The sequence below is a fragment of the Nematostella vectensis genome, chromosome 4, assembly GCF_932526225.1.
Source record: "Nematostella vectensis chromosome 4, jaNemVect1.1, whole genome shotgun sequence".
Classification (NCBI taxonomy): Eukaryota; Metazoa; Cnidaria; class Anthozoa; order Actiniaria; family Edwardsiidae; genus Nematostella; species Nematostella vectensis.
In genome coordinates, this window is record NC_064037.1 from 12,142,647 (window position 1) to 12,159,536 (window position 16,890).

The 16,890-nt window shown below is 40.6% G+C and overlaps 2 protein-coding genes and 1 long non-coding RNA gene across 4 annotated transcripts; 1 reads left to right on the top strand and 2 right to left on the bottom strand.

The window, feature by feature from the left end:
- Window positions 1-36: 36 nt before the first annotated feature.
- Window positions 37-6,599, bottom strand: LOC5516588 (pro-cathepsin H). Of its 2 annotated transcripts, none has more exons than XM_048727069.1 (9): window positions 5,896-6,599; window positions 5,188-5,372; window positions 4,547-4,787; window positions 3,736-3,934; window positions 2,994-3,193; window positions 1,528-1,619; window positions 1,023-1,166; window positions 622-817; window positions 37-520 (listed from the first exon to the last, which is right to left on the bottom strand). In XM_048727069.1, the coding sequence occupies exons 1-9, from the start codon at window positions 6,179-6,181 to the stop codon at window positions 234-236; spliced, it is 1,830 nt and encodes a 609-aa protein (XP_048583026.1). In that variant the 5' UTR covers window positions 6,182-6,599; the 3' UTR covers window positions 37-233. The 2 variants fall into 2 exon arrangements, with proteins under 2 accessions (XP_048583026.1, XP_048583025.1); XM_048727068.1 differs by having other exon boundaries at window positions 1,023-1,181; window positions 5,896-6,597.
- A 196-nt stretch (window positions 6,600-6,795) lies between these two features.
- On the top strand, window positions 6,796-16,597 carry LOC125561959. The gene is made up of 2 exons (XR_007307667.1): window positions 6,796-7,015; window positions 16,254-16,597. It is a non-coding gene; the product is annotated as an uncharacterized LOC125561959 (long non-coding RNA).
- LOC5516589 lies at window positions 8,629-13,853 on the bottom strand. Its single transcript, XM_001636654.3, has 6 exons — window positions 13,688-13,853; window positions 11,334-11,495; window positions 10,925-10,987; window positions 10,333-10,446; window positions 9,414-9,521; window positions 8,629-9,036 (listed from the first exon to the last, which is right to left on the bottom strand). Exons 1-6 carry the CDS (start codon window positions 13,746-13,748, stop codon window positions 8,909-8,911), a joined length of 636 nt encoding a protein of 211 aa, XP_001636704.1. The 5' UTR covers window positions 13,749-13,853; the 3' UTR covers window positions 8,629-8,908.
- Window positions 16,598-16,890: the final 293 nt, after the last annotated feature.

The following is a 16,890-nucleotide window of genomic DNA, read 5'->3' on the forward strand; positions in this document are numbered from 1 at the left end:
TATATGGTGAGAGTGATAATAGAGAATCGATAGAGGTAGAGGCACAAATAATTGTGATACCAAAGAATTTGTACTTTTCATTTCAGTGTGTTTTAGCCTAAGCTATCAGCAAACCACAAAGTATAACGCGCATAACAAACAACTTAAAACAAAGATTATAAAGCATTTCGCTGTTTCTTCAGTACGACCACGACCACCTAGTTTTTCTGTAGTTTTTCTAGTTATAGCATCCGTTATCTAAACGGTAATGGGTTCATTTCTTTTTCCCATTCGTCTTTGCTTTTAACCTCGTGTTCAACTTTCCTTAAAACTTTATAAGGAAACTCCGCCACATGTTTGCTCTTCTTCACCGCTAAAAGAGGGCCGTTTAGCACGCCACAGGTATCCCGGTCTGAGGAGATTCTGATGTAGCCGTTCTCACCCCACAAGTGACCCCAAGAATTTTTTATCAGCCAATAAGAAGCGTTACTGTGCTGAGAGCCGTAGCCGATGGTAAGAACGGCGTGGTTTGTCTTGCGCCCTGTGAGAAATCTATATGGTTAGAAAGATAAATTTTAAATCCTTATGGCCTACTTTAATCACTAAGCCATGGATTAAGGTCAAGCAAAATATAAAACTCACCGCATTTAGGGTCATCGTAGATGCCATGGCTATAGAACCTGAACGTTTTTTGGTCAGCGTTTAGGGATGATGCGATCGGGCCGTGCGTAGCTAATGCAAACTTCAGCAACGTGGGGTTGTGTTTCTTGACTCGCATAAAACCACTTATGTGATGTGTTGTGCAGTTGCTTGTCTTACCACAGTGGCAGAATCCCTCCTGTACAAGAAAAAATAAGTAGTAAAACGGGGTCAAACTGGCAAGGTTTTCTGGCATGGCGTCACTGTGATGCCAAAGCGTTTGTGGAAGTCACGTCATTTTATCTGCCGAAATATCGATCGAAAATGCGTTGTGTCGACTTTTATTTGATGATAATCCAAAGTAAAATAGTACTTTTAAAATGTTATTTGATCCTTGTTCAAACCTGAGCGAGATAGTTCCCATAATCCTTTTTGGTTGCAACGCCGTTTCGCTTTATCCACTGCAGTGTCCTGTCCTGGAATCCGCCTCTGCAACCATGGTTACCGGCAGACCACGTGCAGTCCAGCAACTGCTGGCGGGACAGCTTCTGTAGGTCACCTGTCTAAAGTCAATCTCTTCTGAAGTTACACTCACAAAGTCTAAAGTTACATTCTTTCAGTCTGAAGTTACACTCACGAAGTCTAAAGTTACATTCTTTCACTCTGAAGTACACTCTTTCACTCTGAAGTTACACTCAAAACGACTGGAGTTACACTCAAGAAGTCTAAAGTTACACTTTTAAGTCTAAAGTTACATTCAAAAAGTCTGAAGTTTACCCTCAAAAAGTTTGAAGTTACACTCAAAAAGTCTAAAGATACCCTCATCATCACAAATCTGAAGTCATACTTAAAAAGTCTAAAGTCTCTCACTAGAACATATTTCTCTTGGAAGCCAAAGATCAATTTTACCTTGAAAAAGTGAGCGCCCTCGACGGCACCAAGAGCAGAGAACGTCCAGCATGACCCACACAAACCCTGACTATCAACACTGGTTACCGCACCTACAGAACGGATAGAATCAATCAAAATACCCAGATAATCGTGTTCGTTAACCAGAGTATAAATATGGTTCGTGGTAGTCGACTACCAGGTTTTGATGAACTAGAGAACAGATTAGATATTATCATCACCGTCATCATTATAATCATCACCATCACCATCGCCGTCACCGTCACCGTCATCGTCATCGTCATCGTCATCGTCATCGTCACCATCACCATCACCATCACCATCACCATCACCATCACCATCACCATCACCATCATCATCATCATCATCATCACCATCACCATCACCTTCACCATCACCACCAACACTGTCATCTTCGTAACAAATCATCATCAGTATCACCTCCACCATCACCATCACCTTCACCATCACCATCACCTTCACCATCACCACCAACACTGTCATCTTCGTAACAAATCATCATCAGTATCACCTCCACCATCACCATCACCTTCACCATCACCATCACCTTCACCATCACCACCAACACTGTCATCTTCGTAACAAATCATCATCAGTATCACCTCCACCATCACCATCACCATCGTCATCATCATCATCATCATCGCCATCACCATCACCATCACCTTCACCATCACCATCACCTTCACCATCACCACCAACACTGTCATCTTCGTAACAAATCATCATCAGTATCACCTCCACCATCACCATCACCATCGTCATCATCATCATCATCATCGCCATCACCATCACCATCACCTTCACCATCACCATCACCTTCACCATCACCACCAACACTGTTATCTTCGTAACAAATCATCATCAGTATCACCTCCACCATCACCATCACCATCGTCATCATCATCATCATCATCGCCATCACCATCACCATCACCTTCACCATCACCATCACCTTCACCATCACCACCAACACTGTCATCTTAGTAACAAATCATCATCAGTAACTCCTCCACCATCATCATCACCATCACCATCGTCATCATCATCATCGCCATCACCATCACCATCACCATCACCTTCACCATCACCACCAACACTGTCATCTTAGTAACAAATCATCATCAGTATCACCTCCACCATCACCATCACCTTCACCTTCACCATCACCATCACCATCACCTTCACCATCACCACCAACACTGTCATCTTCGTAACAAATCATCATCAGTAACTCCTCCACCAATCATCACCATCACACCATCGTCATCATCATCATCGCCATCACCATCACCATCACCATCACCATCGCCATCACCATCACCATCACCACCAACACTGTTATCTTAGTAACAAATCATCATCAGTATCACCTCCACCATTGTCAACACCATCATTGATTTTCGAGTATTACAATGATTATCATCATCATATTGTGGGCTTACCATAGTCCCTCCAATCCAGCTTGACCGGAATCTTGTGCAGGGCTTTCGCTAAGTCAAAGTGCAGGCTTTGCGCATGTGTGCACTTTGTGGCGTCATCTAGCAAGCCATTTGTCCTTTGCACTTCCTTCTCGGTCAGGTCCGCGAGGTGATTGGTCTTTAGTTTGTAGGAAAGGTTTTGGCGATTTTTAGAACTTATAAACCTAAGAAATTAACTCAAAGTCTTTAGATATCAAAATAAGCTTATGAAAGTCAAGAGAACCAAGCAGAATGGCAACATGTGGTGAGGGGGAGAGGGGGGATCAGGTAGCGGTCGGCGGTCTAGGCGGGTAGCGGTCTAGGATTGTTCGCGCGTCTTCTGCACCTATCATCCACTGATCAACTCCGCGCTTGAAAACAGACTGAAGTTTCGACAAAAAAAGATGAAAAAGGCGTTTACTGCAGCTGCCTGTGCTCGTCTAGTCCTGGCCTGCAGAAATATTGTTTATAAACAAAAAACAAATCAGCGTTGTTGTTGGCATTTTTCTTTAAAGTTCTTATTAATAATCAACTGTCGACGCAGACCACAAGGTCCGACGCACAGTAGATAGAGGCTGTCCGGTGGTTTCCTCCTTACATTCTTGTTATGACGTTGGAAATCGTTTTCGATTGATAATATGTTCGAAATTTATTATTAGTGAGGGAATCAGAAGGAATTCGTTCAGTGCTCGTTACGAAAAAGCCTGGCATTCGGGTATCATTTTACCTGAAATTATGTTTGTAAATGTGTTTTCGCTGGTCGTGCTCGGCGTGTGTTCGGTAATGTTTGCCGTGCTTCGCCTTGTACTCGTGATACAGTCGGGCTAGCTCTCGGTCCTTCGCATGGTCGAAGTGCATGAATTGAGACATTGGGTTAACAACATAGTGCGACTTGATCTCGTGGGCTTTATTTCCGCATATGGATTCTGAAATCGAAAATAATGCTTTGACCGTGGGGGGGGGGGGGGGGGGGGTGAGGGGCACTTGATTTCTGGTCGTCTTAGGGGGGTTCTTTGTTCTCTGTTCGCCTTAGTGGGAAGGGAATGCTTTGATCTCTGGTCGTCTTAGGAGGGGGGGATACTCTGATCTCTGTTCGCCTGAGTGGGGGGGCATCTAAGGGGGGGAGAGATGCTTTGACGGCGCCTGTATAATCATTTTAACGACTGTCACTCGGAGGGGGGGACTCTCAATTAAAATAGGCGGCGGTCCTTGCCCTATCTTTTGGGGTTTAAAATTCCGACCAACTGCTATTCCTCAGGGGTTATTAAAGGATTTTTGCGAATTTGCTATCTCAAAGGTTTTAAAATTTTCGATCACGTGCTATTCCTTGGGGCTGTTTAACGGTTTTTCCGATTATGCCTATCTTTAGGGTTAAAAATTCCTTCTACCACACCCAATTTGCTATCTCTTAGGGGTAAGAATTTCTGTTGACCACACCCAAAGTGCTATCCCTTATTTATGTGATATTCAAATGATGAATATTAAAAATATAAACAAAAAACGTTGTCACGCAATATGTATCCACGCACTTAACTAACTTTCGGGAAGCTGGAAGACAGTAGAGTTCAAAGTCCACTCGTCAAATGTGACGTAGTCGATGAGGTAGTGGTCATAATGAGACGTCAGCATGTCATCGTAGCCAATCATCTCAAAGCGGAGTGGCCGATGAGGCTTATGGGTAGTGATCCATAGAATGTACGTATTTGTCTTGTTCAGCTCGCTGAACTTCCGCTGGAAACGAAAGCTTGGATGGCCGCGGTGCGTCTCTATAGCAACCATCTAGGAAAGAGATAACCACGCAAAAATTTTTTTTTTTTCAAATGAATTCGTCTATTCGAGATATGAGCGGCTTGAAGTGCAATTTTCAAATGTTCAAGTATGAATTCTACTCGTTTTTGGGAGAAGTCGGGCACTGATCAGAAATTAAGCCAACTTTGCTCGCTAATATCTGAATTTCATATCTTCTAGATTTCTTTAAAATTTTGAATTAAGCTTTTGGTCAGAGGAACTCCTTGTACGCGGAATCTTGAGCTTATATATTGAGATTTAGAAAATTTCATGCCATTTTTTTTTCTCTCTAATCACGCCGATTGTTGAGAGTCGGCTGGTTACAGCGGTTTTCAATAGCTGGCAATTTTTCTTCTCGATTTTTCTTCTCAATGCAGTTAACGCCACGTACCTTGAATTCAGTGAGGTTGGTAGGTACGACGGACTGTCCCGCCCGCGGTAGCCACGTGGCCAGCGGTTTATACCAGCAGCTGATGATATTTTTGTCTGAAGGTGTGACGACATAGTGCATTGGGACGATCTTGAATAGCATTCCATTAGCGCCCAGGTCTCCTCTTTGAATTGTTTTGTCCATACCTGGTGAATAAAAAACCATGCATAATACTAGATGATACTATTACAGCAAGTAGAGGTGCTTAAAATCGTAAGAGTTCCTGTCAGCAACCATTTTGTCATTCTAGCAAAGTACCAAGTGTGAAAAGACATCCATTTCCATCGGCTGATTTGGGGATACTATTTCATTATCTTAGATTTAATTCGGGAAACGAAGTTTAAAACATTGCTTTTAGATGGTTATTAATCATTAAAAGGTTGTTGCTTGAGAAGGGCTTTTAATCATGTTGTCCCTGGTTAGATAGGACTTTAGGCTGGTAAGACGCTGTTCATATTCATGTTCCCCACATCTTCCCACAACTTGCGACGTGCGGGCGAAACCGAGGTCAGACATCAAAATTATAAACAAGATGTTTTATTTTATCCTCGGTTTCACGCTCACATCGCAAAGAGTTGTGGGGAGATGTGGGCAAGGTAAATTTTGCAATATTTAAGGAACGTTATATATAACAAACGTGCACCACACATTCGCCCGGAACCTACATACCATAATAGTAGTCAATCCGGCTCATGTTTAAATCCCCCGCAAACCAAGCCTCAAATGGCTCGACAATATCATCAAACGGCAGCGTCAGGATCCCTGTGGCGTGATAGCGCCTGGGAAATATCTTATCGTATCCCTCGTCGTATCCCCCTACGATACTCCTCCGGTTGCCACGTGACAATTTCCCGTTTTTCTTGTAGTGATGTGCTAGTAGTACAAGCCCGCACGTCAACACGAAGACGAAGAGGAAAAAGCGGAATACCCACAAGCAAGGGTTCAGCTCTGACATTATGAAAACAACCGTCGTGATGCACAAATTTTACCTCCTTTCGCTTGCCAGCTCACACAGTTGTAACTTGTCTTTGATAATATCACTGCTCCAGAATTCCATACGCTAACAAAACCCCCAGTTAGACTTACTCTTTTTTCGCATATCGCCTACGCAATATTTTGTCTCCTCACCAGTTTGGTTTGAAGAAAAATATTTTATTGCTGCTGCTATGGCCACTTCTTGTAGAAGGGAGTTCGTAACACGTTCTCATCGCACATTTGAATTGACTGGTAAAGCATCAGTTAATGAATCTTGAGGAACGGGTCGAGGATGAATTTTCGTGCCCGAAATGACCCAATCGGGCACCAGCAAGTATTCGACTTCCTTTGTTTCCCTTTTCCTATGAATCTTGTTGCCTTGAGCGGAAAGTTGAATCTGCAAGATGATTTTGCTCATCAATAACCACAAAAACATGTAAAATTGTTAATGGGATACCATGAAACAGATAAATTAGCAATGAAAAAGCAGAATATCTGAAGATTGAGGCCTATGAAATATTAATCATATTTTGAAAATAGTTTACTACCTGTATTCGGGATTATCGCCATGTTAAGAAAACAAATATAGAAAACTACTGGCATCTTTAAAAGATGATTATTGTAAAACGCCTACTGAAAGATCATTACAAATGATAGCAGAGGGATTACTACTGTGATCATTTGATCAACTAGAAATAAAAAATAGGCAACATAGTTCGACAGTTAAAGAATTCATGTAATAATATTTTTGTTGAAAATTGGGCGAAAGATCAATAAATTCTTCCGGCTTGTCTATGCAATCCCCAGTGTTCAGGTAAGAAGGATTTGTATTTTAAGATGTTGGTCGCAAATGGTCGAGCCAGTCAGAGGTCAACTGGTTATATATAACCATAGCAACTTGGCCGTGGAGTTGTCATGTGTTTTTCATGAATATTTGGCTCGATTAGATTATTTACAAGAATATTTCCTCAGTCTTCTCAAGAGTATCCCCTCCCATTTTAGAGGAGGAATTCTACAAAGGTTAAGTGGAAAAATTGCTTCCCCCTAGTGAATATACGAAGGATAAAAAACAGTCTTATCCTAATGACACCTCAACTGGCCTGTACCGGCTTTGAGAGGTACCCACAACACAAAACAATCATAAATGCAAAATGTTTCGATCAACACGAAAAGACAGCCGCCATGTTGGTACAAGCATGCCTAAATATGGAGTGCGTCATATAAGGCAACACTTACACAGGAACCCAACTCGTAGCACAAAATAAACACAACGAGATGAAGATACTCAGACATCAGTCTTAAGGATAAATAGTCTTGAAGATATGGATTAAATCAACGTGATAGAAACTACTCTTTAGCCAAATAATAGCTCAGGTTCTTTGAGCCAAACGAGAAAAAATCCCCATAAATTCCATCTTTGCTTGTAAACATCTGTAAGCACAATACTCAATTATTCAACTTGTGCTCGCAATAACACAGCGGCGACAAGTGATTAGAGGCAAGGGGTTAGGGACCGCAATGCATTGTTAGAAAGCTTGGATACCGCTGACTGAAGACATTGAATATTGTTACATATCCCGTTGATTGATACAAATCCGGACGATATAGTAATAACCCCGTTATAGCCGGCTAAACCACACAAAGTTAACTAGACAGAGTGTTAAATATTGGGGTCTTTCGGTAGCTTGTGCGTCTCCTGGGTGTTGACAGGTTGCTATGGTCGTGTAACACCCCCCTACCAATGACTTGTGTAACACAACAGGATGCGGATTGAATTGTCATAATACTAAATTAGATTTTCTCAAACTTAGGTAAACACTTATTGTGGATATAATATTCCGCATCTTTCGGGAGTATACTATTATTATTAAAACCATAAAAAGGTATTACACTTAATCAACAACACAACACATAATATTACCATTTCCTATTTTACTTGCCACATCCTGCACCCTATTTCGGATTATATCTCAAACTATAATATTTTGTTACGTAGAAACATTCCTTATAATTTTAAGAATGTCCTCCTTTATGAAATTGTAAAACTATTTTGCAACCTTTAAGATAGCACAACAAACAACAATGAATTATTCCTTTTGGCAATTTGCGACCAACCACATTGCAGCAAACTCATTTTCACCCAGACCTTTAATATTGAATTTAAATTAAAATCTACAAAACTTATTCGGAATTGATCCAAAAAGTGTCGAAACTCTTGTTAGAAACGTGTTATGTGTTATGCACCTGTATTTCTTAACTTATTAAGTTAGTATAAATATAGCTTGTAATTTAGAGAATATTCACTGCTACTACTAGTACTACTACTACTACTATCACTCTCACTACCACTACTACTACTACTACACTTCACTACACTTCAATCTCTGTACTCGACCATTACTAAAAATATAACAAATAACACGCACGGGCAGCCTAGCTTGTTTTATTTTAAGTCAAGCGAAAAATAATATCACCCATGCAGGCCATATATATATGATGAGTGGCGTTACATGCTGAATATTGAGTTACATTATTCGTTCGATCACGGCATCCACCTAAATATAATACTCTTCGTTTTATGATATGGTGACGTTATTTCAAGCATACGTCAAGCGTTTTTGACACATGGTATTTATGTGAGGGATGTCCGGGTATTGTGTCCGGTTCTAAGGGTGTCCGGATTGGTTTAAATGAGCTGGCAGGCTTATTAACAAAAGCCACAAGACTTGAGGCAGCGTGACTGGAAGAACGTTCTGAGGCGGTACGAACCAGTTCTGCAACCTCCTTCTTTGGGTATGAACTGTTTGCATACGTGCGCGTTTGCGTCCTCGCATCCTACAGGGAAAGAAACAACAACAAGTGAGTCTCTGGGAAGCAACCTGATGAGACGGGTAATGTGGAACGAATATTATGTTACAGGTTTTGCTCGATCTGGAGGGAAAGTAAAGATGTTGGAGGGAAGTTTTTATTTTTGAAAAAATGTCTTTAAACAAAACAAAGCTGTTTAAAATGATTTGATTTTTTCTGGTGTATACAACCAGCCAAACGATGATAAACATCTTGGATGATCAGAATTGCAAAGGCACCACAGCGTCTGACGCATATGTACCAATGGGAAGATGTAATTTTGAACTCACAAAGCTCTTTCTAGTTCAATTATGTTGTTATCGATCGAAACAAGCTGGAAGATGTAAAAGGCGACAGTTACTTACTGCAGTCGGTTTTTCCTGGCCTGAGAGCTGGGAATCCATCCGCACAACATCCGTAACGAGCACGTGACCCGTAGGCGGCCTCACACCCTTGCTCGGGGCTGCGAGATTCTATTCAGAACAAAACCAGAAGTGTTACGAGTGACAGTGCTGAATAACGTATGCGCATGCGCGTGTTCTGGCGAGAACAAACAAAATCTCAGTGTTGACTCGTTCGAGTAAAGGTACGAAAGGCCGACTTCGGTCGCTGTTTTGACTTACTGTACAGCATTAAAACCATACTGTACAAAAGATGACAGATTTGTTTGATAATAAGGGAGTCATAAAGAAAATTATAGCCTTAGGTTTGGTCTAGGTTTCTTAGCATTCCTCGAAATATGACAGTTCGCCGGTAAAACGCCGCCATTTCAAAACAAAAAGGCTGGTTTAACTGCGCGGTACTGGAACTAGTCTTGCGTTTTTCAGCACTGTCTACAAGAGTCTGGTCAATAGAATTGATGCAATACATATAATTTGCCTTTGTAATACATCCTCTGACACGGTGGCAAAAACAATTTCCAATTGCGTGCTTGGATGAGGAACTATTTCTAGTTGTTGTTGTTGCTGCTACTGTTAATATTTACTGAAAGTAATTTTGTTTTCGTACTGTCGCATATTGAACTAATTGACGTTGTATTTGTTGTGGTTATTTTTGTTAATACTGTTATTTTTGCTGTTGTTTTCTGTTGTTTCTGTTTTTGAAGATTCAGCATCCTCGGGGACCCAGGGCGTCGCGGAGATCGGGCACACATGGAGCGCGGCGCGAGAAAGAAGTCTTTCAGTGCTCTTTCTTTTCGCGCGCTCCCTGTGTGCCCGATCTCCGCGACGCCCTGGGTCCCCGAGGATAAGAATTCAGCTTCTATGTGAGTTTTATTGAACTTACTGCAAAAAGAGCAGGAGAAGGGGCATTCCTCTCTGAAGCGTCTGTAAGCTGAGTAGCATATCCTCTTGCTTATTCCCTTGCAGGCAGAGACTCGTGCGTCGTAACATAGTTTCTCTGAGGAAATAATAGTATATTTAACTAGCAGTTCTTCGACGTCGTGTTAAGGCAGATACTTTACAATACATTCCACGCGGTTTACCCAACTGGAATTTCGGAATACATTTTTTATCTTTAAGAACATTTTTATAAGAACTCCCATTGAACGAAATGATTATTGTGGACAAGACTATTGACTATTCTAATTTATGTTGGAAGTCGAAAGTAAAAAATGCACGGCTGCACTTGTCACGGTTGTAAGTATTGCTATAGCAAACCAGGGCCGTAACAAGGGGTGAGGCACTGGGGGCATGTGCCCCACCACAATATTTTCAAAAATTATGACCTGTAAGGGCGTGGCTGTGCCCCCAATATTTTCTTTTCTGTATTCTCCAATATTTCAAGGCCTTCTCCGGCACTGCGAGCACGAGCGCCATAGTAAGTATAGCGTTTCGAGATACGAAGTTATAAAAGTACGCCCTACTAAAGCACTTACTAGCGCATCCTATTCCGTTGGGTCCATCGGCCAAGGTCCTTCCATCGATGCATCTTCCGAAGTCTAAAGAAGAGGATCGTGTATTTGGTCGTTTAGTACTCCATGCCTAACCAACCAGCAACATCTTTCATATTTGGCCTTATCTATATGCAGCAACTTAAAACTGCATATTCTTTTCCTGTCATTGACTTGACGCGCATATACTCACCCCCTTTTCTCCCTCATTTGTTTCTTACTTGCTGTTCCACTCTCATACATCCATTCCCCTCTATCATTTTTTTCTTACTGCTCCACTCTGACCCATCCCGTCCCTCATTTTTTTACTTGCTCCACTCTCAAGTCATCCCTCCCCTCTCTAATTTTTCTCACTTGCCCCACTCTCGCTCCTCCTTCATTTTATTTTTCTTACTTGCTCCACGCTTTGCACTGCTTTTGGTGGCAGCGTCGAATTTCGCTAGCCAAGCTTTGTCTTCCTCGTTCATAGGCTCCACCCCGCTCAACAGCTCCTCCATTGGGTCATTCTCAGTTTCTTCGTGGTGAATCAGCTTGTCCAACTCATCTATTAGAGAGTCTGTAAACCAAACCACATATTTAAATATCAATCCCTGAGATATCAAAGCCTGAGATTTTATCAATTTTAAAAACATGCTAAGATCATGCCTAGGCTCAGATAGCGTTCTAAAATGCAGAATCAAATTGTGCTCATAGTAACAACGTTATTATTGCTATTGATCATTGGTGTAATTCTCTTCCTAATAATTCATTGGGTTTTATATTTCAGGGCCGTAGCAGGAGCTGGGGCACTGGGGGCACGTGCCTCCCCTCCCCCCAATATTTTCAAAGAATAAAAGGGAATGACCAGTAGGGGCGTGGCTGTGCCCCCCTTTGCTTTCTTAATGTTTCTGTATCCCCCCCCCCAATAATTCGGGGTGTGCTACGGCTATGTAATGTTATATACACTAAAGTTTAAGAACATCGTTAAGAACATGTCTCAAAAATAAGAACGGTCCAGTTTCAATGCATGCGGATACTCAAATATAAAGTTTAACCAACTCTTGATCGCGCTCCCACGAAAATATAATTTTCCGCAACACATTCCTCAATTATTCCTTTCTAACTGCTGAACACCAGATTGCAATAGTAAAGCTGTTCTAGATAAGAAACCAAGCGTAAAGTACTTGAATTTTGAAAGAAAGTATTGTTTTAGATAACGCACATGTGTGTATAATTGAATACTTAGATTTTGAGATACAGCATCAAGGTTACTATGAAAGATTTATCCGTGCAGATATGCAGCCACAAATTATTGACTGCGTAGGCGTGAGGCGAGGTTATTATTCAGACTGCCAGACTCGTGGCTCTAGACTTATGTTCCTGATCTATCAACGCCCGAATTACTCTCTAGTCTCATGTACGACTGGTATTCAGGACTACGAAAATAAGAAGCTTGAATAAACGCTAGATTTTATAATGTAGCATACATGACATGAAGTATTCCTGAACAATAGTGATTCTGAAGAATGCCATTTTTGGCGTTTCCTACCCCTTATCTGTGATCTGATTTCAGATTTAAAGACCCACTTTTAATCTAAAGTCACGCAAGACATAAGCGTTTTTATCGACACCGGGCTGTTGTTCTTTATCTAATCATGGATTTATTCTTTTTTCTTTTTTTAGTTTTACCCATGTTATCAAGGTAACTGACATTCGGCAAGCAACACAATTAAACTTTATAAAATAGATTACTCTAAGTAGATTCTTTCATTAGAGTGGAAAATTTCTAAGTTTCCGGATTTTTTTTAGCACGGCGTTGGTAATCCGGCGGTTAAGAATTCTAAGAGAATGTCTGGGGTATTGATTTAAACCATTTTGCCAAAATATTGAACCTAAAGGTGATTGAGTTGGACATATTTCAAAGGTCTACTCCATGAGAGACATTACAGCAAAGGTCAACTCGATGAGAGACGCTACAGCAGAGACGCTACAGCGCAAAGGTCAACTCGATGAGAGACACTACAGCACTTGATGCCTCAGCAAAGATGGAATTAATTGGTTCGTACTGTAGATTGTCCTGACAATTTTATCATTTCGATAAGGGTCAGGAGAGCAAGGTGTGGCAACAAAAACAACCTCTTTCAATTCTCCTAAGCTCGTATCAGGGCTTTGTAAATCATATTCCTTTCTAAAGCTATCGTGCGATACTTAAACCATTATAGGATAACAGTCCATCGATTGGGGTTCTCTCACGTAATGTGACGTCGTGATACGCGATGTTCTCGTGTATACCAAGATCAATGAAAAACAGCTGTTTTTTAAATGCTACACAACGGCACACGTTGGAATGCAATCATTTCTAATTTGATTACTTAACAGTCTTCGAAATCATACAAACGTTATATTAGTAGCTGTTTGTCTCTGTGGATTATGTGTATAAATGAGATATGCAATCTAGTTGCTTGTTTTTACTACAGAGATGCCTATCATCAGGGGTAACAAAATTCCTTTGTGATATTTTTCTTTTCGAAACGTTCTGGCAAAGACGTACACACGCCATTTGTAAATGTTTTTTTTAGAAATTGAACTATCTAAGCTAGCAAATGAAGTCATTTATAAATGTTTTAAAAATGGACACTGTCTATCTGCGTAGAAAGCAAATTTTCCAAATATTCGTAATATCAATCAATGCAAAAATTGTTATTCAGAATGCCAACTACCTATCTGCGCGTGCTAAAAAAATATTGAAACTAACAATGCGAGCCTTACCGGTTTGAGGCGCTGCCAGGGCAGTGCACACACATAGTAATAACACTATCAGGACCTTCATGATTGCTCGGTTTGCAGCGAATCCGAAACTTATTCTGCTTCTTTCTTGTTCAGCTTGCCAGCCTTGTGCCTTTAGGTGTACTGAACGACCCTTGTTAAAACCCCTCTACTTATACCAGTGGTCTATTACAAACATTTTTGGAATGCGGGGTCGTTCTCATTGACGCGCAGTGTCGGATTTCTGATTACGCGCGAAGCCGCACTTCAAAGTGGACGTTCTTTGAAGCATCAAAATGCTTCTATTAGCATTCCTGGTGTTGTGTTACTTGTTTTCAGACACTCTGTATCCTGATACCTTGGTTAAGGGCCTTTTTTGGTTACTCAGCTTTAGGGAGAGGCCGCCAGTAGAATTAAAATTCAGCTGACGACATTTTGCCCGCATGTCAGCTCCCCGTATAAGTCCCCGTATATAAGAACACTTACACAACTCGACACTCTTTGTATCTATTTCTGTTTAAGGAGTGCACAAATGTTATTATCGCATTCTAAGTGTGGAATGCCAAAATTGTTTTTCAGTACTACTCTATTTTTATTTTAGAAGTTTTGGGATTTCTAATTAACAAGTGAAGAGCACGTACAACTTTCCACGCAACGGGGAGTAGAGAAATTTGCGGTTACGTATAATCCCACCCTTTACCGACTAAATCAGCACGAATGCGAATAGCAAAGTTTGGACATTAATTTTCAAGATGTAGAGGGCCCTTGTCAATAGTTTAAAAGCCTGGATCTTATGTAGTTTTGACATATTTTGTTTTAAACATAATTCAGCCTACTGGCTGAGACGTTGACATTTAATGAATCTATCTATCTATACTATGCGGTCGCCTACGGCGCCTGTTAAGTTCTGCACACACAGCTCTCTAGATAGCGGGGTAAGCTCTGTTTGGCCACCAGAGCTGTAGCTGCCATCTGTCAAAGGCAAAATTACTCAACAAGTTCCACAAAGAAAAAAAGAAAAACAATGCAACCTAACTGGCTGCGTATAAGAAATATCGAGCAGAAAAATCAGCGGTTAGAAATACTCCCCCCAGATATCCAATGGTCGTCCCTTTGTTTTTGTATGAAATAATTTGAAATTTATTATCTCTTAATCTTTGACCACACAATTGATTTATTAGGTATCCTTCCTTCCCGCGTAGGCATTCACTATTTTGTTTTAATAACCATCTGGGGGATTAAAAAGCTACGTTTAGACAACACTCAGACATTGATAGCACTAATGAAACGATTTCACTTAAGGCTAATCCACCTATTTGTGGTGTCCTCAAGCACGATTGACAAACCAATCAAATTATCCATTCAACACAATGATATCTCAATGAAAAAAAAAACTATTTTCCAAAATGGAAGTGTTTCGGGATGTTTATGGGCGACTCTTCGAGGGCGTGTTTGATCCATCAATTGACTCATTCTTCTAAGGTTACTGGTTATCAACAAACCTTAATTATCCCGCAATGATTTCCACCCTAGATAAAGCAAATTTAGCAGGAAAATCTCGATCTTGAAGAATGCATGAGTCACATTATTGGCTTTTCTCTGAGGCCTTATTGTCAATAAAATTTTTCTTTTTTCAAAGTTAAATTTAATAAGAAGATACGTTACTTTTTACTTCTTTTTCTTTAATGAGCCAGTGAATAATTTCGAAAGTAAGGTGGAATAAAAGTCGTATTTTCAGAGTATTCAAGCAAATCATTTATTATGAAGTACTGTTGAGCCAAGATGGGGTGTCAAAACGAGATAACAAGGCACTATGTTCACAAGAAACAAGACAGTTAATATGCGAAGATAACACTACTGGATCCACACCACTTCTTGAATTCATGGATTTCTAATTGATTTAGTTCGATAAAGCCTTTTCCAAGTTGCGTCGTTACACGATTATTGCGGTAGTAACTATGGCAACCTTTTTTCTTTCGCGCGTTTCTTTCCCGCCTAGCGTCCCGTTTGATTGATGAATCCTTAATTTGACGTGTGACTTTAAATCTTTCACGTACACTATTTGATTGCGTTTTCTTAAAGCGCTTGATGCTGCTTGTCGTCTAAAGGAGCGACAAAGTGCTATTTTTATAACAAAATTTCGCATTAATTCAAAGGGTATTTGCTGGGAAACCCGTCTCCCAACCCTCTATCGAACTTAAGCTGTGCGAGAAGACTGGTAATGAGAACTCAATCCTCCTCAAGCAAGCTGTTTATAAGACACTACCTTAAAAATATCAGTGCTTCATGAGAGAAAATCGCACTTCCTTTATTCCCCTCGAGCAAAATTTGAAAAGTTTTAACCACATCCCCATCTCCTACCCCACAGCAAAGTACAGCAAATCAGTTTTAATAATAGCAATTAAAATCTCGATGAAGTTTGCCCGAGCAGGGCTTCTAGATCGCTACCCGCCGCGTCACGGCCACAAATACTTATCTTACGAGCCAAATATTTGTAAAAAATTACTATATCGTTACGACGTATTCTGATAACCGTTGTGGTAATATTTTTTTTATCTCCGATGCACAGAAGAGGCAAGTTCACCTTGTCGGCCGACGAAACACAGCAACCAGACAAGACGCCGGTGGCACACAGCTCCTTGCTTAAAAGTACTGACAGATAATTGGACCATGAAAACTCGTCGAGACACCAATCTGTCATTGAAAAGACGCTATGACCACGGCATCGAACGAACGAGACAAAGGCTTGGCATTGAGGCCAGTACCATTTTAAAAATAAGTGTTCTATATATACTCCTGTTTTCAATTAAATGTGTATACTCTGTTACTCTATATATCATTTGGGTGTTTGAAACATAAAGACGCGTTAGTATATATAAAAATTTTTAACAAATAAAAAATATTTGGATTGATGATAATTTGATTAATACTGATAAAGTTGTAATCTACTTTTTGACCCCTTCATCTTTAAGTGTAATACCTCCCTAGGCTCTTGTTCAAAACTATAGGGAGTATTATATGTCCTGCATCTACCAGACCAGAGTTCTTCACACACGTACAGCCAAAGGGAGTAACCTAAAAACATGCCATTCACTCATCCATGGTTCTCAAACGTGCCTTGAAAACGCTAAAACTAAGTAGACTACATTCATGTATATAATGTCGATTGTTAAATGGACAAATGACGTCAGAAAATACCGTACACC